Source organism: Rhinoraja longicauda, chromosome 9 (genome assembly GCF_053455715.1).
Source record: "Rhinoraja longicauda isolate Sanriku21f chromosome 9, sRhiLon1.1, whole genome shotgun sequence".
Lineage (NCBI taxonomy): Eukaryota > Metazoa > Chordata > Chondrichthyes > Rajiformes > Arhynchobatidae > Rhinoraja > Rhinoraja longicauda.
In genome coordinates this window covers 48,226,284-48,252,792 of record NC_135961.1, presented here as the reverse complement: position 1 = coordinate 48,252,792, position 26,509 = coordinate 48,226,284, and the positions used below count along the sequence as shown (strand labels likewise).

The 26,509-nt window shown below is 41.1% G+C and overlaps 1 protein-coding gene across 15 annotated transcripts in view; it reads right to left on the bottom strand.

Annotated features, from left to right (window-relative positions):
* Positions 1–474: 474 nt before the first annotated feature.
* Positions 475–26,509, bottom strand: part of LOC144596711 (homeobox-containing protein 1-like) — a 42,569-nt gene continuing 16,534 nt past the window's right edge. Inside the window, exons 3-11 of one of the 15 annotated variants that reach the window (XM_078405419.1) lie at positions 25,516–25,989; positions 24,690–24,775; positions 20,617–20,727; positions 18,718–18,871; positions 16,957–17,039; positions 15,713–15,808; positions 14,298–14,392; positions 9,441–9,510; positions 4,755–8,806 (exon numbers count right to left, since the gene is read on the bottom strand). In XM_078405419.1, the coding sequence (XP_078261545.1) occupies positions 8,745–8,806; positions 9,441–9,510; positions 14,298–14,392; positions 15,713–15,808; positions 16,957–17,039; positions 18,718–18,871; positions 20,617–20,727; positions 24,690–24,775; positions 25,516–25,979 (1,221 nt within the window). In that variant the 5' untranslated portion in view covers positions 25,980–25,989 and the 3' untranslated portion in view covers positions 4,755–8,744. Of the gene's footprint in view, positions 9,511–14,297; positions 14,393–15,712; positions 15,809–16,956; positions 17,040–18,717; positions 18,872–20,616; positions 20,728–24,689; positions 24,776–25,515; positions 25,990–26,509 lie in introns of all 15 variants that reach the window. The other 14 variants (XM_078405420.1, XM_078405415.1, XM_078405424.1 and 11 more) reach the window with 14 other exon arrangements.

Sequence of the window (26,509 nt, the reverse complement as noted above, 5' to 3'; positions counted from 1 at the left end):
AATACTGCATTTGGTGGAAATCTCACGAGCCATCACACGATGGGCAAGGCAGCACCTGTGAGAGAAGAAAATATTTTAGGTAATTCTGATGAAAGGTTGTGATCTGAAAGATTTGCTCCAGAGTTGGTGCATCATGCACTCTTTGCAACCCATTTTTTATATTCAAGAATAATAACTTAATTCCGACCAGCCAGTAACCATTCAAAATCAGTACTTATTCGGCAACCTAGAGCTGAACAGTTTTATTACTCAAAGAAGCAGTGGTGGGGCACCATAACATAACAATGTATCTTTTGGACCACCTGTAGCTGTCAGATTTTAGCCTTTGTGTTTGTGAAGTTAAACAATTATTTCCAATCATTTCTGTTTCTCTCCATTTAACAAATCTGTGTAATCAGTAGAACCAAAAAACAAAAAGTGAAATCCCATTAAAAAAAAATAACATAAGACAATTTAAATTAGTTTATTTTTCCTACTTAGTACAATACAGAGATTTTACCAAAATTTTACAAAATAATAATAATTTGTTAAAACAAACTGTACAAACAGCATCATGACATTTTTACTCTTATTTGCAGAACAGTCTACTGTCCAAAAAAGGCACTAATCCAGAATAGGAACAGAAAACTTATACAGGACTCAAATGAAAATACATCTGCTGCTCAGTATATAACATTTGTTTAAAAAAAATCTAAGGCTTTTAAAGGTTATCCTGTTCAGCTTCTAGTTTGGAAACCAAGTGACTTTCAATGCAGACCTGTTACATTTTCTGCACTGCCTTCACCACCTCCCAACCCACCCCCCACTAAAAAACACATCGGGTAAGCCTGCTTTATTTTTCTGAGTGATGATGTTAACCCCATCACCTGGTCTGGCTATGGAAAAGTAAAGATGACTAAAATGATTTTTTTGGAGTACGTTATGACCCATTTGATTGGAATATTTTAAATTGCCATTTACTTGATGTGACCTAATGAAACATTACCTGTGGGTGAATCTGACTGCTTGGCTCTTACTGACAGAGTTGAAGGGTAATTGCAGGGAGTATGTAATTTGATAATTATGGGAAACAAACACTTATTTTCAAAGATTATACTTCAAAGGTCAAACCATGATGCGGCCAGACGAGTACTTCAAAAAATACTCTTGTTGATATCAACACTCGTCACCCAAAACATTGAGAATTGGACCAAAACTATTGTGGAATGTTAGTGTCAACTTGGTTGCAGGTCACAAGGCTCCAGGAATCTGACTCTGCCCCATTGTTCATCACAGATGGGGAGATCGGTGTCTGCTATACCATTTATCGCAGATGTGTGGGGTGATCTTCCTCACCTGATATTGTTGCCTTGACTAGGAGGATCAAGATTCCTTTTAGAATTGGTTGAAGGGAGGTGATGAAGCTTCCAGAACACCAACATCTAATGTCTACTCGTTAATGATTTTGGAATAATAGGAAGAATAATGATTTAAAAAAAAATGTTATCCACTTCACCGGAATGCTGAGGTAGGGCCAGAAATGTTCATCTCTGTACATTCAGTCTAGCTATCACTTTCCCTTTTGTGAAAAAATAAATTGATAACATATAGTAACTGGAGAGGTTAGAAACATGAATGCTCCTAGGATTGGTTGAGGCAGAATCCATTGTTGTTTTCAAAGAATACATAATAAAAAATAAGTGGGTCTATCATGATCCAGTGGTTTTGAATTGTCCTAGCATAGATAAGGATAGGAAGCTTGGTTCCACAATGATTTGTTCAGCCTCTAGCTGAACCAGTCTTTCCTCCAACAATCAAAGGGTTTCTCTTAACAGGTGTTCAGAGGTAATTGGTTGAGAGAAATTGGTCAGGTGGGACAGTCATTAAAGAGCAATGTTAGTACATGGAGCATATTTTATCCATTCTAGTTTTTTTAAACCAAATCCAGATGTTACACCAGTTTCAGGGTTGGCTTGAAGACCCTGACGTGCCATTCCGATCCATCAATTTCAAAGTTGACGGGTCCTTAAAATACTCTAATCTAAACTCATCATCCGAATTGAGCTTCAGCTCTCAAAAGTGTGTAGTGGAAGTGCTGTGCGAGTCCCTCAGTCATTACATGCCCATACTCGAAGGTCTGACTTCAACAAAAATAAGAATGGATCATTCACAGTTCTTTGTATGCTGCCCTTTTAAAGGACGTTTCCCCCCCTAATTAATGTAAATTTGTTCTTTACCACCAGCGAAAACGCACAAACATAATCAGGCACAGGATCTCTCACTCTGGTGCAGGCTTTAGTTTTTCTGTACAAATTAAAATGAACAAAACAGCTAACTTTGGAAGTGGCCTAATATGTACCAAACATTTGAAACCTGGATTAAGGGAGAAGCAGGAACTGTATTACGGACACGCAACACAAAAAATAGCACATGCAACAAGTGCATGACTGGAAGGACTCTGTTACCCCTGAATCTTTACTTAATCTGTAGCATATTCCCTTTCTGCTTAGCAGAAAAATACATGAATTTGTTAAAAGACAAATCAAAGAACTGTGTCTAATCCAGGTACAAAAATCTTTTAAGATTGGGCTAAAAATGTATGGGAAGGCAATGGGTACCTAGAAAGCTATTGGTCATCTGCTGAGACAGTGATAAGTACATAGATGATTAATCCAGTGTCTTCTACACAATTGCTACTGTTTCTGGACGTAATACTCCAAGTCACTAGGTAAAGCTCTTAAAAATAGCAAACTATTTGATGCAACAAGGCACCATTGCCTTCATGCTTCCTCGTGTAGTTTACACTAATTTGCAGGATTTGTTGCATGCAGCTGAACTGGTCGCTCTCCTAAATGGAGAGCTGAATCTAGTTGGTGACAGATCAGAAAACTGATCCCATTCAGACTTACCAGCTCATTTGTCATGCAGCAGACTCTGCATAATATCCAACAGCCCTTGGTGAATCAATAATATAAAAGGTTTTACTATAACTGTCTCTGTAAACCAGTTTTCAGGGTAGGTAGTTTATCTAAAGTTTTTTTCTTGCGATCTGTGGCTATTACATAGCTCTACTTCCGGCACTCATTTTACAATGATTGGGTAAAGCAACACTCGTTCCTCACCCTACCTCTTCAACAGCAAATGCCAATAAAGGTCAAGGAGGTAGTGGTTCCAGCAAGTGTCTTTGCCTGAAAGATGTTAGTAAATCAGCTGGTCACTTTATTTACCTTAGTGCTATCATCTTGATTACCTTCGATCAGTTGTGAATGGATCAGTGGTGTTTGGGGGTTGGTAAGGAGGACCACACTAATGGTTTCAGGGGCATGCTCTCCTGGGTTTAATGATCCTCGTGTTTGCCTTTTGTTGATGTTTCCACAGTAGCCAAGAACTGTAGTTAAATACCTTGTCAGGTATCAGAACCAACTTCACTGATCAGAGGGCAGCAAAGCACAGGGCCACCCAGTCTGCTAGGAGCAGGACACATCCTGTAACAGTATATGGTCAGCACTTCTTTCTTGTGAAAGGACACTGCTCACAACTCCTCATGGCTGTGCACAGTAATGTGGAACTATGTTCCAATGGTTTAATTTACTCAAATATTTTTACGATATTTGCGTATCAAGAGTGGCACTCAGAGAAAAGAGCACTGCCACAGTCAAAGTGAATCAATCTAAGATTAAGAGGACATAGACTCCAACTTAACTTCCTGGATCGCACTGGTGAAGTACCCAGTAGCTGCATGTGCTGGGAACGCCAGCATTTATCACAGTATGTTGTGTCTACTGGGTAGATCAGACTGGGGAAGGGTAAGTTTCCTAAAGGACCCATGAATACCAGAATTTACTGGAATCCAGTGATTCCCTCAGCATCATTACTGATACCAGCATTTTATTTCATATCTCTTTAATTAAATTTCAGAGCATCAGTCCAGATCTCTGGGTTACTAGGTAACATCACCACCGTGCTGATGCTGCCGTCTGGCAAAAGCTGTAATATGTTAAGCAAGGTGGTAACTTGTTCAGAGTTGAAGTATAATTTTCAATAGCAAAGAAATGTTGTATGGTTAATAGAGTACAGGAAAAGGTGCTGCACTTAGACTCTCAGTTGTATAATCACAATTTTTTAAATCAGGCAAGAACACTTCAAAATACTAAACCCAATGTGTGAAACAATGAAGACACAAAGGACTGTAGATACTGGAAGCTTGAACACAAAAAAAACAAATTGCTGGAACAGTTACAATTTTGAGGATCATTAAAGGATGCACCCAGGAGAGCATGCGCCTTCAGATTGAAGAAGTGGCCTGACCCTCCAGCAATATGTTTTTTTTGCTTAGGAAAGAATGAGCTCTCAGAGAAAACAGTTTTGACTTGGAGCCATGATAACACTGAAGGGCAGGCTCGGGTGGAGGGACCTTCTCATGCCCCAATTTCTTTTGTGTGATGAAGATTTGTACAAACCAGTGTCTTTTTTTCATTGCCCCATCATAAGAGCCGGAGAACTATCACAATAAAATGCCCTCAAGATGTCCCTCATGAGTTCACATCCCCAGGAAGCAAGTGAAATCAGGGCTGTATGTAGGAAAACACAGGAAGATGGCACAAACAATAAACGAGATAAAGAACAGTTCTGACATTGTTGGATGTGAGATGGTGACTTGCATTTCAGTGAATACTGCCTTTTAGTCTTTAACATGGCTGCTGATGAAAGACATCTGCTGCTGCAGCTCTTCTTCAGTGCAACTCTTGACTCTGCTACTGAATCAAGTAGTGAGCTCAGAATGAACCGAAGCAGGAGAAGGCTCTTCATCCCTTCTCACCTGCTCCTCAGTAAAGGATTGCCTTAGAGGAAATTTCTGCCTGTCCACTTCAGGGTGCTGAAGAACAAAGATGATAAATTAGACCAAAGGGTGAAGAGATTATTGTTGTAAATGCAAAAAAAGTTGATGCACCTTGGGGTTAAGATTGTAGTTTCTGAAGTGATTCAAGAGATCCATGTGGGGCCTGCAGGCTCTACCTTGTGGGACACATCAGTAGATGGGATGGTTAGGTCCTTGGGAAACAACAGGTAGGAAGAGAAACTAGTTCCTGTCATCTAAGGCTGCTAAATGGAAATATCCCATCCAACTGGTAAAGGTGGGAGAGTGTTTAAGATGGAGAACAAGATTATCTTCATTCTGGTTCTTTCGACCAATTTAATAGCATTTAATCACAGCAGGACCAAGACTAATTTTATATGAGATTGTATTAGTTTTCACTTGCCTGCAAAAAATGGGTCTACTTTGTGAACACAAACATCCAATTGAAAAATTATGAGTTTTAGGTTTATTTGGATTTTATAGTAGTCAGTAATTTTTCAATTTATGTCCCTAAGCAATGGAATCACTGAATTTATAATGTACACATGATTTTGGTGATCTTTGCTAACACAGCTGCATTTGTATTTGTACAACACCCCAGGTGCTAAGTACTCTTTGCTAAAAACAGAGGTAAGAAGAGCACTAAATGCATGGACAAAATTAATAGTCCAATATTTAAACTGCACGTTTTCCATTATTCCATCATGAATGGCATTGTGAAAACGACTTAATATCATCTCCGACCACAACCATTGAAAGCAGATTTGGAAGTCTTTCATCTCATTGCTGATTGTGAGATAAACCAGAGCACAAAATGGATTCTACATTTAACTGCATAAAGTTTGATTCATGATTATTAACTATGTGAAATATTTTGTGATGTTTGAAAGCTGGAAAACGTGCCAGTTGAAACTCTCTGGTCAAGTATCCTTGGGACCTGGCAGAAAATCCAGACCATGGAAATTGCCCCTGATCATCTTCCTCTGAATAGAACTGTTCATTTTAAAGTAGATACAAGTTTACAAAAAAAAACACCAAAGTGCTGGAGTAGCTCAGCGGGTCAAGCAGCATCTCAGGAGAACATAGATATGTGACCTTTCTGGTCCTTCTGACTCATTGTGTGCTTGGGGGGGGGGGGGGGGGCAGGGAAGGAGGGGCAGGACAAAGTCTGGAAGGTAATAGGTTAAAACAGGTGAGTGAGGGTTTTGATAGGATGGTTGGACAAAGGCCAGAGATGAAAAGTGTGAGTCAAAAGGATTGAAGGGTTTACACTTGTGAACTTAGAGGAAGGAATATAGGTGGACAGGGGAGTGGGCAAAGACTGTGAAAGTAACAGAAATATCACTGTGACAGGAAAAGTTGTGTCCCCAGGCTCCTCCATTGCTGGAGAGGCTATACACTAACTGGAGGAAAAGCACCTCATATTCCACTTGGGTAGCTTACAATTTAGAGGTATGAACATTGAATTCTTCAATTTTAGATAACTACAAACCACCTCCCTCTCTCTCCCTCGTGTGCCCCAACTAGACGAGCACCGATTTCTTCCCTCCATCCCCCCTTCCACCTGCAGTCCTTCCTTTAGCTTCACAAGTTGCAACTCTTCAATCCTTTTGTTCCACAAGTGTCTTTTTATCTCTGGCCTTCGCCCAAAGGGTCTGGGAATTAAGTATAAGTGTCGGGAAGTCAAGTTGCAGCTTTATAAAACTTTGATTAGGTTGCATTTAGAGTATTGTGTGCAGTTCTGGTAGGTTGTGGAGGCTGCAGAGTGGGTGCAGAAGAGGTTCACCAGCCTGCTGCCTGGATTTAAAGTTATCAGCTATAAGGAGAGATGAATAAACTTTGATTGTTTTCTCTGAAACTTCAAAGGTGAACGGGAGACCAGACAGAAGTGCATAAAATCATGAGGGGCATAGATACGGTAGACAGCCAGGACCTTTAGCTAAAGTGGAAATGTCAAAAACTAGAGGGTACAATAAGCTGAGAAGTGAAAAGTTTAAAGTACGAAGCATTTTTTTTTTTACACACAAAATAGGTCATTATGCTGCCAGGGGTGGTGGTGGAAATAAATATGCTGGGGATGTAGAGATAAGGATCATGTGTAGTAGAAGGGATTGATTTAATTTGGCATCACACGGTGCAGATATCATGGGCTGAAGGGCCTGTTCCTTAGGTGTTTTGTTCTAGGTTATTTTTCCAACTGCTGAAAAGATGACCAAACCTCTCTTTGAAAGCAAACCCTTTTGTCCCAATGTCCAAGCCTGCAAAACCAATAGAAGGAAGTTGTTCTGAATTCATGTTCCTGCTTTGTGGTACTCTCTCTCAAAATGGTTAGTAGCACAGCTGACAAGCCCTTCAGCCCACCAAGACCACACTGACCTTCTAGCACCAACATACAATATTCCCATATCCTATTTTAATTCTCCCCACATTTCCATTATCTAATTCTACCCTTCAACGGTGGGGAAGTCTTCAATATGAAACCTATACCTGTTGGCTGAGGAGAAATTGGGGTAAATGGATGGATTTGAACATATTCACTGAGAAATTGTGGAATGAAATGACATAAAACACCACATCTGTCCATTGTAACCTAAGCATTGAAAAGGCTGCAAATTCTCGTAATAGCAGGTTGCATTTGTGGAGAAAGATGGTTTTGTCTATATAACTTCAACTTTTCTTTATTCCAACTGATTTTTCTCTCTGGTTGCTATTCACTTGGAGAGTATTTCCAGAATCTGCAGAATTTTTGCTTTTTTTGTTTCATGCCACTGAAGTCAATAATTCTATTACCTGGGACATCAACCTGGTTGCCAGTATGACTATTTTTGAAACATGCCCATGTTTGATTACCCACCCATCCCATTCTCCATGCCAATCCTGGAATTCTGACCAGAATTGAATGTTATGAGTTGGGCTAAAGACATTTAATAAACATCTCTTTACAGGAATCAGATAAAATTCAAAGTTAATACGTGGAAACAGGATCTTTCAACCTCTAGTTTTCCATCTCTTCCCTTCCACAAATTTCCTGGGGCATGGAGAATCTCCCTGGAAAACTTCTTCTTGACTTCAATACCTACCGAACACGGAACCTGTATAAGTACTGGATAGAGTTGAGTTGGTGGGGAAACAGCAGGGCTAGCAAGGAATACCCATTTCTCCACCTGTACACAGGCAACCATGCGTTAACTCACGATCAACACAGGTCATTTATGATGTAAAGATTTTCAGAATAAGACTTGTAGGTGAGAATTCTTCCATTAGAGACTGGCCACATTAAGCCATAGAATGAAACACTACTAATGAACAAACCAAGTCCCTCAGGATTTTTCTTTGGACCATGCAAAATTTCAGACCTCTTTAATACAAAGTGGCTCATCAATGGTATGTTGATTGGAATGATCTTTTGCCTTGAATACCACCGGTGTTTGCTGCATCAGTGTTGATCTAAGTGGTATTCACTTCCATTTGCAACTTCATAAAAGTAATCAGGGTTTCCAAATGGAGCAAACATGTTCTGTGCCTGGTCCCTGCTGCAGTTCAAGATCCTGGGCTGGTTGTGGAGCCACATCCTTGTTACATGCAAATCCAATACAATCTGATGTTTTATCGCATTTAGTCTCAATGACTTTCATTTGTCCGTCTAGTTTCAACAACAGTGGTATGCAGATGGTTGGTGCTGTTATAACAAGTTCCCATTCCGACATTAGCAGCTGCCTATTCCCATCCTATTGACTACACATTCAGATATTTTGTTGGGTTTTGTGTCAGAACCATTTAAGTTTTGTCAAGTCAGTATGAAGGTTGCCACAAGCAAAGAGATGGGCCTGTATGTCCTCTGTTTTATTACCGGCAGTCCAATATTTTTCTGAGCCAGCCAGAGCTTGTAACCCTTCAGTCCTCAAGTTTATCCTTGATTGCAGATCCAGTATTTCCAAACAGGTTTCGGCAAGGAAGGTGTATTGTGATCTAGGAGCATTAATATTGGAGGTTAAAATCAGCACAGCCATTGCCAAATATTTCTGAAAAGCTAAAACTCCCTCAGTTAGACTGAAGGGGATATATGCAAAAGTAGTGGTCGGTGGAGCTAAAATAGCAGGGTCTTGAGAAGCATTGCCTCGAGGTCACAGATGCTGGGCTCAGGAACACTTCATGCTGGGTTGACAGGACCCCAGGAATGTTTGCAACTGCAGGAGCATCTCCAGGCAGGACTTTGGAGGGCTGCTGGGTGACAGGCACAATTTCTGCCCATGGCTCCGAGCAGGATAACTTACTGCAATCGAATGAAGAGAACCCTATTAACTAGTTCAAAATAAGATCACGCACAGATATATTGAGATTACATTAAGGATAGGGTAGTCCAATGATGTACCAAATCTCAGTTTTCTCCTACAGCATTTCAGTCATCTTCAACCACTTCTCTCTTTATCTCACCACCTCCTTGTCTGGCAAGTGCCAGGATGGAATGATTGACTGCAGCCATTTCGACAGCTAACGAGATGGGGTCTTGCTGGGGATCACTGTGACTTGTGTTCTCATCCTGTGTTTAGAAAAGAAATTGTTCATCAGGCGAACGGGGCACGTCAAAGTTCTCCTCCCTTACCTCCTGTTTCTTTTTTGAAGGGGCCAGGATATGAACAGATGCCTCTGCTAGCAATATCAGCAGGTTGTGGCTGGTGATCAGAAAGCAGATATTGTGATTGTCCCTACAAACCCTGCCATCCTTATATCCCCCCACCTCCCCTCCACCCCCTCCCTTCTCTTACATATCATCTCTAATCAGGAAGATTGCATTGATTTCACTAAGATTTCAACAAAGATCTGTAACAGAGCAAGAATTTATACTTTGTATCTTGCTCATTTATACATCTCAGTACATTAACATTTACCTTATCACAACATTTTGCAATTTATTGTAAATTTTCCAATTTAGAAAATAAATATCAGCAATAAAACAAACTTCATAGTAAAATGTTGCAGTATACAGTGTGCAAGATATCAACACCAGAGGACATTGGGCAATGGCATGGCAAATGAAATGCTCTCATGTCTAGAGTAAGTGTGGGATGCAGTCAGCCAAGAGGCCATCATCCCAGTCAGCGGCCATGCTGTATGAATTGTCCCGAGAATAACTGGCTTCCTTTGGCAAATTGTAAATTAGTTTCCTCAACTACCTCGTTGGTTTAATAGGCTTAAGAATTAATCACATATTGTTATCTGTAAACTTTTCAGTCGTATCACATAATACTTATTCCACAATATCTCTTGGACAGGTTTCAAATACCAAAGGGACCTGTGGATGGATTTTATAGTGGACTAGGTTTCACTTCCGGTTTTTAATCTCTCATGTAAAATTAAATGGTTGCAGGAAAGGGGTGTAAAAAATCATGATGGTCTAACTATCCAGTGGGTGGCACAGACTAATGATCCAGCTGGTCTTAAAAAGAAAGGATACCCTTATCAGAAGGATATTAATGCACAGCTGGGATTTGTACAAATGTTTTGCAGCAATCATGGTTAAATTGTGGTGGTATCTCATGGCAGAAGATTCAACTAACAAAATATTGTGGTGAAAGTGAAATTATGACTCATAAAACACTAGCTATGTGTTCAGTTCTGGACTCCACCATATAGAATGGATGAGACCATTTACTAGAAATGGCATGAGAAATTTGGACCTTCAGTTATATGGGGATGCTGGGGTTTGATCTCCTTAAGTTGAAAAAAAGAGGCAGATTTAATAGAAATATTCAAAGTTATGGCTGGTTTGAACGGAATAAAGAAGAAACTGTTTCCTGGCAGAAGAGTCAATACTCAAGGACACATTTGATTTGAAATACAAAACAAAACACATTTTCAAATATACTATGCGATATTGCGGTCTGGAACATGCTACTAAAAGATTAGATCATAAAGCGCAAAAGAGAGTTTGATAAAGATCTTTGATGGAGATGGTAGAACCATAGAAGGCAACTGTGGGGCAAATGCCCTCTTTTGCTACGTCAATTTATGATTTGCATCCCAACTTGAATATGGACTATGTGCACAGGACTGATGAATGAAGCAGGCTTGTTTTGACATAATGCAACTCCATAGGTTTTAAGATTGTTTTGAAAAGGGATAAGCTTGGACATTGTGGAAGATATTAAATTGGAATTAGACAAATTACAATGTAATCAGGCAGGAGCTAGAGAGAGTAAATCGGGAGCAGTTGTTATTTGGTAAGTCTGCGTCTGACATATTTAAAGGCCAGTTGATTAAAGTTCGGGACCGGCATGGCAAGGTAAGGGAACTTTGGATGTCTAAACAGGTTGTAAATATGGTCAAAAGAAAATCGAACTTATGCAAGGTTTAAGATGATGAAATCAGACAGGGCCTTTGGAGGAATATAAAGCAAGTAGGTGAGAACTCAAGCAGACAATTAGAAGCATTAAAACGGGGCATGAAATAGCATTGATGACTCAAATGATATAAAATCAAGGCTTTTTACACATACATTAAAACAATAGGGTAACCAGGAAGAAGGGAAAAAGAGAATTTGTGCTTGGAGTCCAAAGATGTCGGTGAGGTAATAAGTGAGTACTTTACATCTGTATTCACCAACTTAGAGGAGAGTGAGATCAGTTGAAAATACTATACTATATACCAGGCAGTTTGAGGTGGTGTAGGGGCTCTTGAAGAGTATTAAGGTGGATAAATATGCAGGACAAATGGGATCTATCCTAAGTTATTCAGAGGCAAGAGAGAAGATTGAAGGAGCTTTGATGAAGATCTTCTCTTGACACAGTTGAGATCGTGGAGGATTGGAGAATAGCTAATGTTGTTTCTTTAAGACATAGGGAGAATCCAGGAAATTATTGGCGAGGGAACCATACAGTAGTCATATGGAAGCTATTGGACAGAATTCTTCAGAATAGGTTTACTCCCATTTGGAAGCAAAAGGAGTAATTAGGGAAAGTCAGCATTGGCTTTGTACATGGCAAGTCATATCAGACTAACTTGATCACATTTTTTGAGAAGGTGACAAGCAAAATCGATGAGGGTAGTAGGGTGGTGGATGCTGTCTTGGGTTGCACTAAGAATCTTGAGCTTTTTTTGCACTAGTATTGTGATTATTAGTTTATTGAATGTTTTGTTTATTATATCTTATCTATGTGTAGAGCACAAAGCGCTGGAGTCGGGTAGCTTCTTTGGATGACATGGATAGGTGATATCTTGGGTTAGGATCTTTCTTCAGTCTGAAGGGTCTCCAGTTACTAAGTTACTCCAGCACTTTGTGTCCTACATAGGATTCTAGCATCTTCAGTTCCTTGTGCCTATATTATCTCTGTACACAGGCCTGTTATGCTGCTGCAAGTAGGGATTTTGTTGTTCCATTGTCGGTAGATATGATAATGAAATACTCTTGACTCTTGGTGTGACTTGACTCTTGTCTATATGGATTTTATTAGAGCATTTGATAAAGTGCCACAGTGGGTCAGGTAGCATCTCTAGAACATGGATAGGTGATTGTGACTGATTGTGGAGGGGGGGGGAGAAAGAGAAAGCTGGAAGAGAGGTGGGGGCAGGACAAAGCCTGGCAAGTGATAGGTGGATACAGGTTATGGGTGGGGGTTGATAGGTAATGGTTTCGACAAAGGCCAGAGATGAAGAGACAAAATGTGAGATAAGGATAGAAGAGATATGGTGTGAAGCCAGGGGAAGGAATATAGGTGGAAGGGGACAAGGGGAGTGAGAAGGGGAGAAATGGTGCAAATTGAGATGAGGCACAAGGGAAGAGAGGCGAGATGGGAGAAGGAGAGGAGTTGTTTGTAGGTAGTTACCTAAAATTGGTGAATTCAATATTCATACCATTAGACTATAAGCTGCACATGAAGAATATGAGATGCTGTTCCTCCAGTTTGCGTGTGGCCTCAATCTGGCATTGGAGGAGTCAGTGTGAGAAGGGGAATTAAAATAGATAGCAACTGGGAGAACAAGCAGGTATTGCACTCATTTTTCACCTTCTCCCTTTCCACCTATATTCCTTCCTCTGGCATCACAAGTCTCACCTCTTCTGTCCTAATCTCACATCTGTCCTAATCTCACATTTTTTGTCTCTTCATCTCTGACCTCTGTCCAACCATCCACCCATCAAAAAAAACCCTTGTCTGTATCTGCATCACATGCCAGGCTTTGTCCTGCCCCCACTTCTCTTCCAGCTTCCCCCCAACCACAATCTGCAGAAGGGTCACAACCTAAAATGTCACCTATCCATGCACTCCAGAGATGTTGCCTAGAGTCACTCCAGTACTATCTCTTTTTTTTGGAAACCTGCATCCGTGATGAATCCATTCAATAATGGTAGTAGTCCATGGAAGACCGATTCAAAACATTAAGATGCACAGAATTCACAGTGACTTGGTCGTTTGGATTCAGAACTGACTAGCTGATAACAGACAGAGGGTTGTAGTAAAAAGGTGGAGGTCTGTGACCAGTGAAGTCCTGAAGGGATGTGTGTTGGTACCTCTGTCTGTTGTTTGAGATATAAATGATTTGGATGTAGATGGGTTGGTTAGTGGGTTTACAAACAAAACTAAGATTTTTGGAGTTGCTGCATATGAAGTAGGTTGCCAAAGTAAATCAGGTACAGCAATGAACGGAGTAATAGCAAATGGAGTTTAATCTTAAGTAAGTGTGATGTATTGCACTTTGGGAGATTAAATGTAAGGGGGATGTATACAATTAATGGCAAGACACTTAAAAGATTGATTTATCGAGGGATCTTGGCATCCAAGTCTATATCTCCCTAAATGTGGCAACTCTATATAGATAGAGTGGTAAGAAGGCATGTGATAAGCTTCCCTTCATTGGTCGGGGCATTGAATATAAGAGTCAAGGCAGACGGATTGATTTTTCTGAAACGTCAAAGATTGAGGGGTGACCTGACAGAAGAACATAAAAATGGTAAACAGTACGAGTGGAACATCAAAGGCTAAATGACATAGCTTTCGGGTCAGAGGGACAAAGTTTAAAGATGTGAGCGGAAGGTTTTATTTTTTATTTTTACACAAACACACACAATGGCTGGTGCCTGGAACAGGCTGCCAGGGGTGGCGGTGGAGGCAGACAATAGTGACGTTTAAGAGGCTTTTAAATAGGCATGTGGATATGCGGGGAATGGATGCATATGGATGTACAGGAGATGAGATTGATTTATCTTGGCATCATGTTTGATCCAGACATTGTGGATCAAAGGGCCTATTCCTGTGCTGTACTATTCTGTTCTATGCAGTTTTTTTTGATAAAGGAGCCCACTGCAGGTTCTTGTCGTGTGAGATACAACAGGACTAGCAAAAGCTGTGCCCCTGTACATCAAGGTCTTAGTGTGATGAGAAGATTATTCAAGGAAAGAGTGCCGATAGCTGAAAAAATACCCAAACTCTTCACAATCTAACGGAATACAAGTAACAACCTCTACCTGCTCCATGAAATCACTTCCATCGATATCGTCGCTATTGGAATGTCCACCTGGGCTCTGTACATCAATACCATGGGTTTCTAGGATTGCTGCTTCTTTGAAAAAGCAAAATTTCCATAAGAAAATATCACTACACAAAACAGCAAAGTGCTTAGAAGCCAGGACAGCTTCCTGGTAGCCCAAAATTACCAGCTACATGTACATGACAGGGGAGGTCAAACACCTGATTGAAAATAAGACAACAGCCAGCAGTTAAAAGGCTGGCGAGTCAAATATACTTTCCTCCTCCTCCTCCTCTCAATCCTCACAGAGCATGCAGGCTATTGATAAGCATGCACCGGCTGCAGTCACTGCCAGGGCTTCTCCCCACAGTCATATCTTTCTTAAGATATGCACAGAGGCATGTGGCATGTGGCCCATGACCATGTCATTTTCTACCAATTATTGTGTGCAAAAATCAAAATGCTGGAGGAACCCAGCGGGTCAGGCAGCATCTGTGGAGGGAATGGACAAATGATGTTTCGGGTTGGGATACTTAAGACTGAGTGGAGTAGAGGAAGAAAGCTGGAAAAGTGGTAATAAGCAAGGTCTGGCACGTGGCAGGAGGAAACATTTGAGGGAGGCTGAGTGACAAAGGCTAGAGGTAAACAGGAGACCAGGGGGTGTCAGAGTGGAAAGTAAATTGGGAGGAAGGCATAATGATGGAAGGGGATAAGGGGGGAGATGAAAGGGAAGTAAGGGGCTGAGGGATGGGAAATGTGCGTAAGAAGATGGGACAAGGGGTAAGGTACCCGATAGCAGTCCAAATGATTTTCACAATACTAATTCTTGGGACAAGAGGATTGTCCTATCATGAGAGGCTTGACAGTTTGGCCCTTATTCCTTGGTATTTAAAAGATTCTAAGGGGAATTTGCCCCTTTCACTTTAAAGCTATGCCCTCTCGTCTTTAACATTTCCACCTGGGGATAAAGTTCTGACTGCCCACCTTATCTATCATTTTATACACTTCTATCAGGTTTCCCCTCTGCTTCTGACAGAGAAAACAAGCCATGTTTGTCCAATCACTAAAAGCTAAAGCTCTCTAATCTAGGCAGCAGTGTGGTAAACCTCTCCTGCACCCTCTCAAAAGCTTCCATATCCTTCCTATAATAGGACCAAAATATACATAATACTCCAAAAGCAGCCTAGTCAAATTTTTATAAAGTTGCTTCCTGACTCTTATAGTCAATGCCCTGACTGCTGATGGCAAGCATACCATATGCCTTCTTTACAATTCTATCTACTTGTGTTGTATGCCTTATACCTGGAAGCACATTGTATATAATTCCGCATCATATAAACCATCAGTTACATGCAAGGATAGCTCATTGCAAGGAGCTCGTTGATTAAGCCGTACTGTTTCCAGCAACATTACCAATATTTGCTCTCCTCTTGATCTCCTTCCTTCGATTAGCAAACCAGTTGTAGACTTTCAAGGCAGTCACACGTTCAGAATCTGTCAGCTTCCTGCCTACAACAACAATTGCATTACTTCGAAGTCTCAGAACAGGAGTCACAGACAATAGGCAGGCATGACCAGAATGGCACTGCTCAATGGTACCACTGCAAAACATGCATCATGCTTATGCTACAATTAATGCTAACTGGGGGTCAAGGAAAGAGCGTTCACGTTGCGGCCCTGTTTCTACCAATCATTTCACCACCACGCACAAGAAGCAATTGTATGCAGATGCTGAGAAGTGTGTTCAGCTCTGGCTGAACAATTTCTAATCTTGTGATGTGGACTCGATAAGAAGAATGTTAACTGTATAACAAAATTTCAAAGTGCAAAGTTTTCACAAATTTGATTAAATGTAGCCAAAATTTCACAAATAGCAAATTGACAATAAAAGTTGTGCAATTTACAATAATCAGCTGCAATACCATAAACTGTAAGTCAAATCCGCCGTTTATCAGTTGCATTGCATACTTGTGTAATATTAAATCACCTTGTAGGTTCAAATAATATTTAGCTTAACTGTTGTGCTGTGCAGTGATTTCCTGATGAGCAGCTTCTCATTTATATCAATCACCCTGATTATCTCTCTTCAGCATCAACCAACAGGTGAAAAAAACGTGCCTGTTTTTTTTCTGGGCACTGAGAACCCAATGCACTGCCAGCACTTAAGTGGGCGTATAGTAATCCGATAATGGAGTGGGTAGCAAAAAAAAGGGAATTTGCCACATAAATCCATCGTCTCCGATGCCAATGCTTTTGCATATAGTCAGGCTTTGAATATGATGGACCCATTCTTAAAATAAAATTCTCAATGGTATTCATAGATTAAAGACGGATTTGCATTAGTATCTTTTGTGGCCTCAGGATATCCTAAAATATTTTACAGCCACTGAGGTGCATACATTATTTCATGGAGAAGTAACATGCCCTTCTTTGCAATATTGCCTTGGGATCGTTAACTTTCATGTGAAAAGACAGACAGGGCTTCTATTTAACACCTCAGAAAGACACTGCACCTGGACATTACTTTGTCTCTAAAGGAGCCATGAGCCTATGGACCTGCAACCTTCTGACAGTGGGCCAAGAATGCTATCTGCTAGGCCATGCCAATTTCTATTTCTAAGGTATAAATGTTTTATCTTTTGAACACAACTCTTTACCTGGCTTCTGGATGACTGCATTGCAAGCATTTGAAATCTCTTCTCTCTTGGCTTCATCAGGGTACTGGTTTTCATTGAAGTAACTGCAATTAAGAAACAGGTTACCAATTTTTTAAATGCAACAGATAGAATGGAAAACTAAACCAATGGATGTAAGTAATCAATTCCACCATTGTGGATGTAAATCTGCAGATTAAATGTAGGTGGGAAAAGATGGAAAATTAAGCGACATTCCTGGCTTTCATAACTTATTGCATTCACTGTGGCACGTCGTGCTCCTCGCCGAGACTTGTTGCTCCAAGTGGATGTGTACCTGAGGGAGTGCCACGGTGATTGAGCTAAATCGTCAAGAGCACATTAAAGAGCAACTCGGAAGTTGCCATATATCCCGCTCCAATTATACAGCTTGCTATATATGCAAAGAGAGACGGGGGGGGGGGGGGGGGGGGGGGAGTAGAAGAGGAGGGGGAATTACGTCATTATTAAGGAGAACATCACAGCAGTAGACAAAGATGACATTACTGTGGGATTGTCTAGTCAGGCTATATGGGTGGAGCTGAGAAATTAAAAAAGGGGATGATCGTCTTGTTGTACTGAAGGCCCCCAAATAGTCAATGGGAATTGGAGGTAATATTTTGGCTGATTGCAAACAGTTGCAAGACCAATAGGAGTGGTGTGGGAGGGTATTTTTCCAATATAAAATGCATCTGCCATAGTTCAAAGGGCTTATAGAGTGGAGTTTGTCTAGTATCTTTAGGAAACTTTATCCAGGCCTGTACAAGGGAGCAGGCAAAGCTTGACCTACTCCCAGGGAATCTGACAGGGTAAGTGACTGAAGTGTCAGTGAGGTTAAAGTTCTAAATTGAGACACGGACAAATTTAATGGTATTAAACAGGAACTTGCAAAAGTTGATTGGAGTAGGATGTTTGCAGGCAAAGGAACATCCAGAAATCAGGATGCTTTTAAATGTATGATAACAAGAGCTCACGGTAAGAAGGACAAATCATGCAGATGTAAGGAACCCTGGGTTACAAGAGAAATTAAACCACTGGTCAGGAAAAATGCAGGCATAAGTCAGGTATAGATAGCTGGGATCATTTGTATCCCTGAAAAGAGTACAGGAGATTGAGGAGCATAACTGAGAAAAAAAATCAGGAGGGCAAAAAAGGAACATGAGATAGCACTGGCAGATAAAATTAAGGAGAATCCAATATCCATATACAAAAAGAAAAATAATGCCCCTCAATCCCCCACCCTGCCATTTAATATCATGGCTCAAGGTCAATTACGCTCCTTCTCACAGCCATAATTTCCCATAACACCCAATAAGCCAGCAATCGCAGTCTTGACTTTACTTGGTACTAAACAGCAACTAATCTAAATTGAAAACATTCCATCCTGATATTGTGCCCCATGCGTTCAGCTTTTAAGCCAAACGGAACTACTGCAGTCCATTGAAGGCTTTTTTTTTCCGATTTGTACATTGCAGGCAGACAGTTTTTGCATTTCTCCTGAGTAAATCCTTGGCCCACTCAGCCTACAGAAGCACCTAACAGCAGAACTCGAACTCTTGACAAAAATTGGAGCAAGTCTAATGACTTGGATTCATCTTTTGATATCCAATTACCACCTGACTGCAAAGTACACCTCCATGGATGTGCATTAATGCAACATCTTCAAAGAACAGCTAAAAGAAAGAAAGCAAAGAGCTCAGGTGGAAAGGGGGGGGGGGGGAAGGGGTGTGTGCTTTAAGCAGGTACCTTTCCATCACAGTGAGACACTCCTTGCGCCAGGTGAAGCGACTACCCCTGCGGAGTCGGAGGTTCCCTGGTGTGGTGACGTTGGCTGGTGCCGAATGCTTCCACTCCAGTTCTTCTGTGGTGGAGGAGGCAGGTCTCATGTTTAAGGTAGCTCCTCCAAAAATAAAAGACAGCCACTTAATGATCATAACGTATGATCCAAAGAGGAAGGTTAAGAAAATAAAAGAGACAGCAGTTGCTGGAATCTAGAGCAAAGAAACTGAATGCTGGAAGAACTCCATGGATCGTAACAACTATAGAGGACAACAGTGTACGTTGATGTTTCGGGTGGAGTGTGAGGGAGTGGAGCACATGGGATGGGAATTTGTTCTCCTGAGTTCTAAGTTCTCCTCCCATACCCACTCATCTGTTCACCTAGTTATTTTCTCCCTTTGCTCAGCTATCCCACCACCCCCCCCACTCATACCTTATTTCCTCCCCTCTCTGGTTCCACTAATCACCCATCAGTCTTTGTCCCAGCCCCTTTTGAACTGCTACATACTGGGAATCTTTCCTGTTCCCTCAGTCCCAGTGTAGTATGTTGACCCAAAACAACAACTTACACAGATGCTGATTGACCTGCTGAGTTCGTCTCACATTCTGTTTTTTGATGGAGGAGGGTTATTTCTGTTTCATTTGCCAGCAGCAATTCCCACCTTCTGATTGGTTGCAAGTTTGAAGACAACTTCAAATAGTCATGACATTTTATTTCTCCCGCATAAAAGTACGGAATTGACCCTCACCAGAGCAACATTTGAAACATTACTACCGCCTTGTTTTGGGCTTAAGAACAACTTCATCCCATTAACCATTTTCAGCCCCAACTCTCACATTCCCTAGCATCACAATTGGAACACATCCTCTCCCAAGTGAAACCACGTTTTTTGCGCTGACAAAGTTACAACCATACCAAACAGTCCTATCTACTCCCCACCCCCGCCAGATCCCCTCATTGTTCTCGGCAGTCCACCTCGCTCGCGGCCACCTCTTGCTCTCAGCGGTGCGGTTCTCGTCGATGCCGGTAGCTCGGGGCCAATTCGAAGTCCACGGTGAGCGAGCCAGGCCTACAGGCGGATCCTTAGTCATATGCAAGCGGCGGGCCAGCCAGGCCTGCCATGAATCCATCATCATCGGTGGGATGACAGTGGAGAGATTCAACAGCTTCAGTTTCCTGGGCCCAGCACATTGATTCAATCATAAGGAAAGCTCAGCAACAAATTGAGAGGTTTTGGTATGTCATCAAATACTGTATCAAACTTCTTCAGTGTACAATATTGATTGGTTATCAAGGCCTTGTTTGGTGCTCGGGAACAAAGGAGGCTGCAGAAAATGGTAGATGTTGTCCAGTCCATCACAATTACTGACCCTTCCATCATCGAAGGGATCCACAGGAGATGCTGCCTCAAAAAGGCAGCTAATATTACCACAGACACACCACCGTGGCCCAATCTCATCTCATCATTACCATTGAGAAGAAGGTACACAAGCCTGAAAAACCTCCAGGTTCAAGAACAGCTTCTGCCTGTCAACCATCAGGTTGTTGAACACTAACCACTACCTCAGCAACTATGATTTACTTTGGGCTTTGATTTGGTTGCACTACGGACTTTGATTTTGCAGTTATGGCCTGGTTACCTCGTATTATTGATTATTAATTTGTTGTATTATTGCATATTTATTTCTGTTATTGGTGCAGCAAGTACGAATTTCATTGTTCTGTTGTTGGCATACATATGACAATTAAATACTCTTGACTCACTTGATACCTCAACTCTCATCTAGACACCAGTTCACATAACCTGTATTCACAACAATTCAAAATTATTTTGAGTGCTCACTAAAAAGGGAATTATCCAATACCTGGACTCGTCTTCTCCAGAAGGTACCATTTGTACAGCGTCCGCTTCTTGGGCTCACTCATATCTAGTCCCTGTTGTAAAAGCCATTGGGAAATGAAGCTTCGGCTCATCCCTGAAACCATACAAAAAGCTTTCTCAATTAATGTTCACATGCTCACTGCAGTCTTCTCTCCCAATATCGATTCTTGCCCAAGACTAGTCCCATTGGATCCAGTGACAGATCTATACTGCCTTCCCACAAATGATGCTACCCCCACTGTGCAAGCTCCAGTTTCTGCAAGCCTTCTGCAGCAGCGCTGTAGTCAAGGTCGATCCTGAATTGCCTAACACCTACACTTCCCAGATGGAGTCATGGGAACTGGATAAGGAACAAGAGAGAGGCAAGGATCAAATTCATTATTTCCATAGCATGGTTGCTGGTTCTAACTTGCAGCCACTGAAAAACATCACGCTAATTAAATAAATTAAAACTAACAGGACAGTTATCAGATCTGGAAACAGCTAGTAGGAATGTATTTTTTGGAGGGTTAAAGAGTCTGTCAAAAATAAGAGCTTTTTAAAATACATTATTTAGGTGGCACTTTTATACTTTTGACAATATTGGTAATAAAGATGGTAGGGTTAAGCTATTCACTAGTCATACAGTGCCCTCCATACCGCTTGGGACAAAGACCCATCATTTATTTATTTGCCGCTGTACTCCACAATTTGAGATTTGTAATAGAAAAAAATCACGTGGTTAAAGTGCACATTGCCAGATTTTAATAAAGGCTATTTTCATACATTTTGGTTACACCATGTAGAAGTTACAGCAGTGTTTATACATAGCCATCCCCCCACTTCAGGGCACCATAATGTTTGGGACACAGCAATGTCATGTAAATGAAAGTTGTCATGTTTAGTATTTCGTTGATATCATTTGCATGCAATGACTGCTTGAAGTCTGCGATTCATGGACATCACCAGTTACTGGGTGTCTTCTCTGGTGATGCTCTGCCAGGCCCGTATTGCAGCCATCTTTAGCTTATGCTTGTTTTGGGGGCTAGTCACCTTCAGTTTTCTCTTCAGCATATAAAAGGCATGCTCAATTGAGTTCAGCTCAGGTGATTGACTTGGCCACTCAATAATTTACCATTTTTTAGCTTTGAAAAACTCCTTTGTTGCTTTAGCAGTATGGTTTGTGATCATTATCTTGCTGTAGAATGAACTGCCGGCCAATGAGTTTTGAGGCATTTGGTTGAACTTGAGCAGACAAGTTACACTTCAGAATTTATTATGCTACTACAATCAGCAGTTGTATCATCAATGAAGATAAATGAGCCAGTACCTTCAGCAGCCATACATGCCTAGGCCATAACACCCCCACCACAGTGTTTCACAGATGAGGTGGCATGCTTTGGATCTTGGGCAGTTCCTTCTCTCCTCCATACTTTGCTCTTGCCATCACTCTGATATAAGTTAATCTTCGTCTCATCTGTCCACAAGACCTTTCTCCAGAACTGTGGTTCCTCTTTTAAGTACTTCTTGGCAAACTGTAACCAGGCCATCCTATTTTTGTGGCTAACCAGTGGTTTGTATTTTGCAGTGTAGCCTCTGTATTTCTGTTCATGAAGTCTTCTGCGGACAGTGGTCATTGACAAATCAACACCTGACTCCTGAAGAGTGTTTCTGATCTGTTGGACAGGTGTTTGGGGATTTTTCTTTATTATAGAGAGAATTCTTCTGTCATCAGCTGTGGAAGTCTTCCTTGGCCTGCCAGTCCCTTTACGATTAGTAAGCTCACCAGTGGTCTCTTTCTTCTGAATGATGTTCCAAACAGTTGATTTTGGTAAGCCTAAGGTTTGGCTGATGTCTCTAACAGTTTTATTCTTGTTTCTCAGTCTCATAATGGCTTTCATCAGCAAAACTTTGATCCTCATGTTGATAAACAGCAATAAAAGTTTCCAAAAGTGATGGAAAGACTGGAGGAAAGACTAAGTGCTGAGAGCTCTCTTATACCTGCATTAGGAAGGTAATTAAACACACCTGAGCAATTTCAAAGACCTGTGAAGCCATGTGTCCCATTTCAAGGTGCCTTGAAATGGGGGTACTAATATATAATGTTTATATGTTTATACTTGTATATAAACACAGTTTGTAATTTCTACATGGTGAAACCAAAATGTATGAAAATGGCCTTTAATAAAATCTGACAATGTGCACTTTAACCGCATGTGATTTTTTGTCTATTACAAATCTCAAATTGTGGAGTACAGAGGCAAATAAATAAATGATGGGTCTTTGTTCCAAACATTAGAGAGGGCAAATAAATAAATGATGGGTCTTTATGTCAAACATTCTGGAGGGCACTGTAATTTGAAAAATGTAGGTCTAAGTGAGAGGTTAATGGTGTGTAAAGCAATAATTACAGTTTAATTTGTTTGCAGCTTGATAGATTACTATATATAGTATTGTTCACGTCGAAATGTGATAATAAATGTTTCACTCTTTATTCAGCACTGTGCAATATTAAAATAATTATCTTTTATGTCTTGGTTTGCAGCAAGAGTCTTAAATGTGTGCTTTGTTCAGCCAATTTGATGGCATCAACACTTTCTTTGCACCATAAACCCTGCCTAAATTCCCATCCTGTAAATGATCTTCCCATTTTGCTCTGACCACAACAATATCATTTGTACTTTCTGCATCCTTAAACTCGTTTTGTCTGAACCACATCCCATTTCTGAAAGGAGATTGATCTAAAGCACAAATACGCTCTTCTCTACATTTATGCTACCTGAATTTCCAATACTTTCACTTTATATTTCCTATTTCCAATATTTATTCTGTTCTCCCTTCCTTACATTATAGCCTATAAATGTAGGAACATTTATTGATTCAGCATTGCAGAGCTGTTCTCTACCTGGTACATAGATCTGAGTTCATAGATCACTATCCATCCATTTAATTCCACATTAAACAAACACTGCAAACAAACTTGTTTGTACTGTCTGCAATTGGCAGGACATCGCTCAATAATACAGTATCTCCATTCTTGGTTATAAGATATCACAGGTGTTGAAATCAAATTATGTCAATCCATCCTTTTGCTTATCGAGATCAAGAAAGTTCAATCAGAATAAAACTCATGCTGTGAATTTATGCTCATAGCTTGAATAAAGAAAATGATTAAATTGTTAAACTAAGACAATGACTGTATAGAAGACAAAGTTAAAAGCACTGTGCTATAAAGGAAGAATGGTCTGGCTAATCCTAGCAATTATATCATCTCACAATCATCACATTTTTGGGGTACGAGAACTGAGCTGAAATCTCTTATCATATCATATCATATCATATATATACAGCCGGAAACAGGCCTTTTCGGCCCACCAAGTCCGTGCCGCCCAGCGATCCCCGTACATTAACACTATCCTACACCCCACTAGGGACAATTTTTACATTTACCCAGCCAATTAACCTACATACCTGTACGTCTTTGGAGTCACAGACAAAACAAGGAACCTAATTAGCAACACAACTATTAAGCAATTAAGCAACAGATGACCAAGGCCCAAGATGCAAAGTAAGAAAAGGCATACATGAGGTGCCAGGCCAGAGTTTTCAGGGCAGTAGCCCACGCCAGAAGGAAATGTGAAAATGAGCAGTCAGAAGTGCTCAAGGCAAACCTATTGAAGAGCGGCTCTGAATCCGGTGATCACTGAGTCCCTTCTACCCAACAATGAAACAATCATGTATTTAACCTTTAATACTATTAATACAGCTTCAATTTATTCACCTCTACACTTATGCAGTAAACCACTCTACCCAAACTGACACTGGCAATAATTTGTTCTGTTCGACAAATAGCTGCCTGGAATGATCCCACTAATTCCCATTTTCCAAGTTTGTTTACTGGACAAGCAAGAGATGGAGGTTTTGAGAGTTGGGAAGTTTTGATTGACCCAACAATCCGGCACCAGTTGGGAACGTTTACATAGACCTATTATGTTGTTTTAGCTTCAATGCCAAGGACACAGCAAGAGTTTTGCAAACTACCTGTTAAAAGTGTACATTGAGTTTAAGCACGCTCACCTGTGACCTGGCCCACGATAGTCTGGGAAATCATCCGATTGTTAAGAAAGCTCTTTATCTCTTCTTTAATAAGGGTGCTATCTCTCCTACAGAATGCAAATAATAGGAGGGATTGGGAGGTTGGGTGGGAGCAGGGGTGGAAAAAAAATAGCATTAAAAGCATGTTTCCAGAAAGCCTTTAGATTTTGGAATTCATATTTAGTTTCAAGCTAGGCAAAAAGTGAAGTCAGCCCCAACAAAAACAAATCACAAAGTTAACGTTATTAGTTAAACAAGAGACACTTTTTCTGCCCAAAGAATGAGGCAGCATTTCATAGTGCATTTTAATTTGAATTTTGCATTCCATTTAATATTTTTTGTCCAATCATTCATTTTTACCTGGTCTTTGCAGACAACTCTCAGCCAAGTGAACGTTTCACCATTCCTCAAACACTCCCATCAGATACTGGGAGATGTGATAAATTCACAATCCTAACAGATGTGACAATTCCATAATCCCAACACAGCCCAACTTTGTGAGAACTCCCAGAAACTTTTAAACAGTTAAGGTGGACATAGAAACAAAGACTGCACATCACCAAAGTGATTACATAACATTCAGATGTCCTTTACAATTGTTCATATTACTGGAACATCACCAGGCCATTCAGCACTCATAGCACCACTCAATAAGATACCTATTCTCTCCTTTAGGCATTTAGCTTCACTTGCTTATCCCATGTCTGGTAAAAGACCATCAACCTCAAGTTTAAAATCTGCTTATCTCATTAGCTTCTTTTGTACACTGTATCTCAACAAAATGATCTAACTGTCATTTTGAACTGACCTCATAAGTTCCTCAACTTTCTCATCCAGGTCCATCTCCTCTTCCATTGCATGATAGCTGCATGTCCTCTGGCTGACGTTACTGTTGAACCGGCTGGGAGATAGCCTACCATTGACCACTGGCAGTTTCTCATTGTTCATGCTCTCCCGACCATTCAAGTGTGTACTGCATGGGGGAGGAGAGGTATCGTAGCTGTTGCTTGGTGACGGAGATGCACCACTGTACGGGGTCTGTGTTGCAGCTGTGACAAAGGAGGATGAGGTGGTGCTGCTGCTGTTGCAGGAAGGGTGGCTGTTTCCATAGCTGTGCCGCTTGCCAAATTTCTCCACATGCTCCTGGTCAAGACGGTCCAACGTCTCCAATGCGTGGATGATATCACGTTTTGTCATGCCGCTCCGCCGGAGCCGCTGCAGCAAGTCAATCTGCTCAATTGTAAACCTAGGCTCATCCGTGTAGTGTGACATTGTGGGACTGCTGTGGGAAACACAAAAAAAGGCCATTAGTCAAATCCATGTGATGGAGGAGAGGAGTGGAGGACAAGAGGGCAGGGAGAGAAAGGTGGCTGATACAGGAAAAGAAGACGGGGAGCAAGCCGTACTGTGCAAGAAAGGGAGGATAATGAGAGAGAGAGGAGGGCGGTAGAAAAGAGCAGGTCATACTGCTGCTCACAACTCCCGCGATTCGGTTCCAGTCCCGACCCAAAGAAAGAAAGATTTGCAGATTAGGATCAGGGTCTGGAGGTGGTCAAGGGAATGGCATCAGAGTTAGATGGCGAGGACATCTATGCCTCAGCTGATGCCCATTTGTTTCTAAGAAAGGGAAGACATGCTCACAGGACCCGAGATGCAAGCCCACAATGTTGTGTGTTAACATCCACAAAACAGAGCCTGGTCTCCAGTTCCCCTACATCTCCATGCTACCTATCCAATGTTATGGTTGTCAGCACATTATGCCACAACTCTGGAAGTTCTGGTGTGTCCAGGGAAGATTTCTG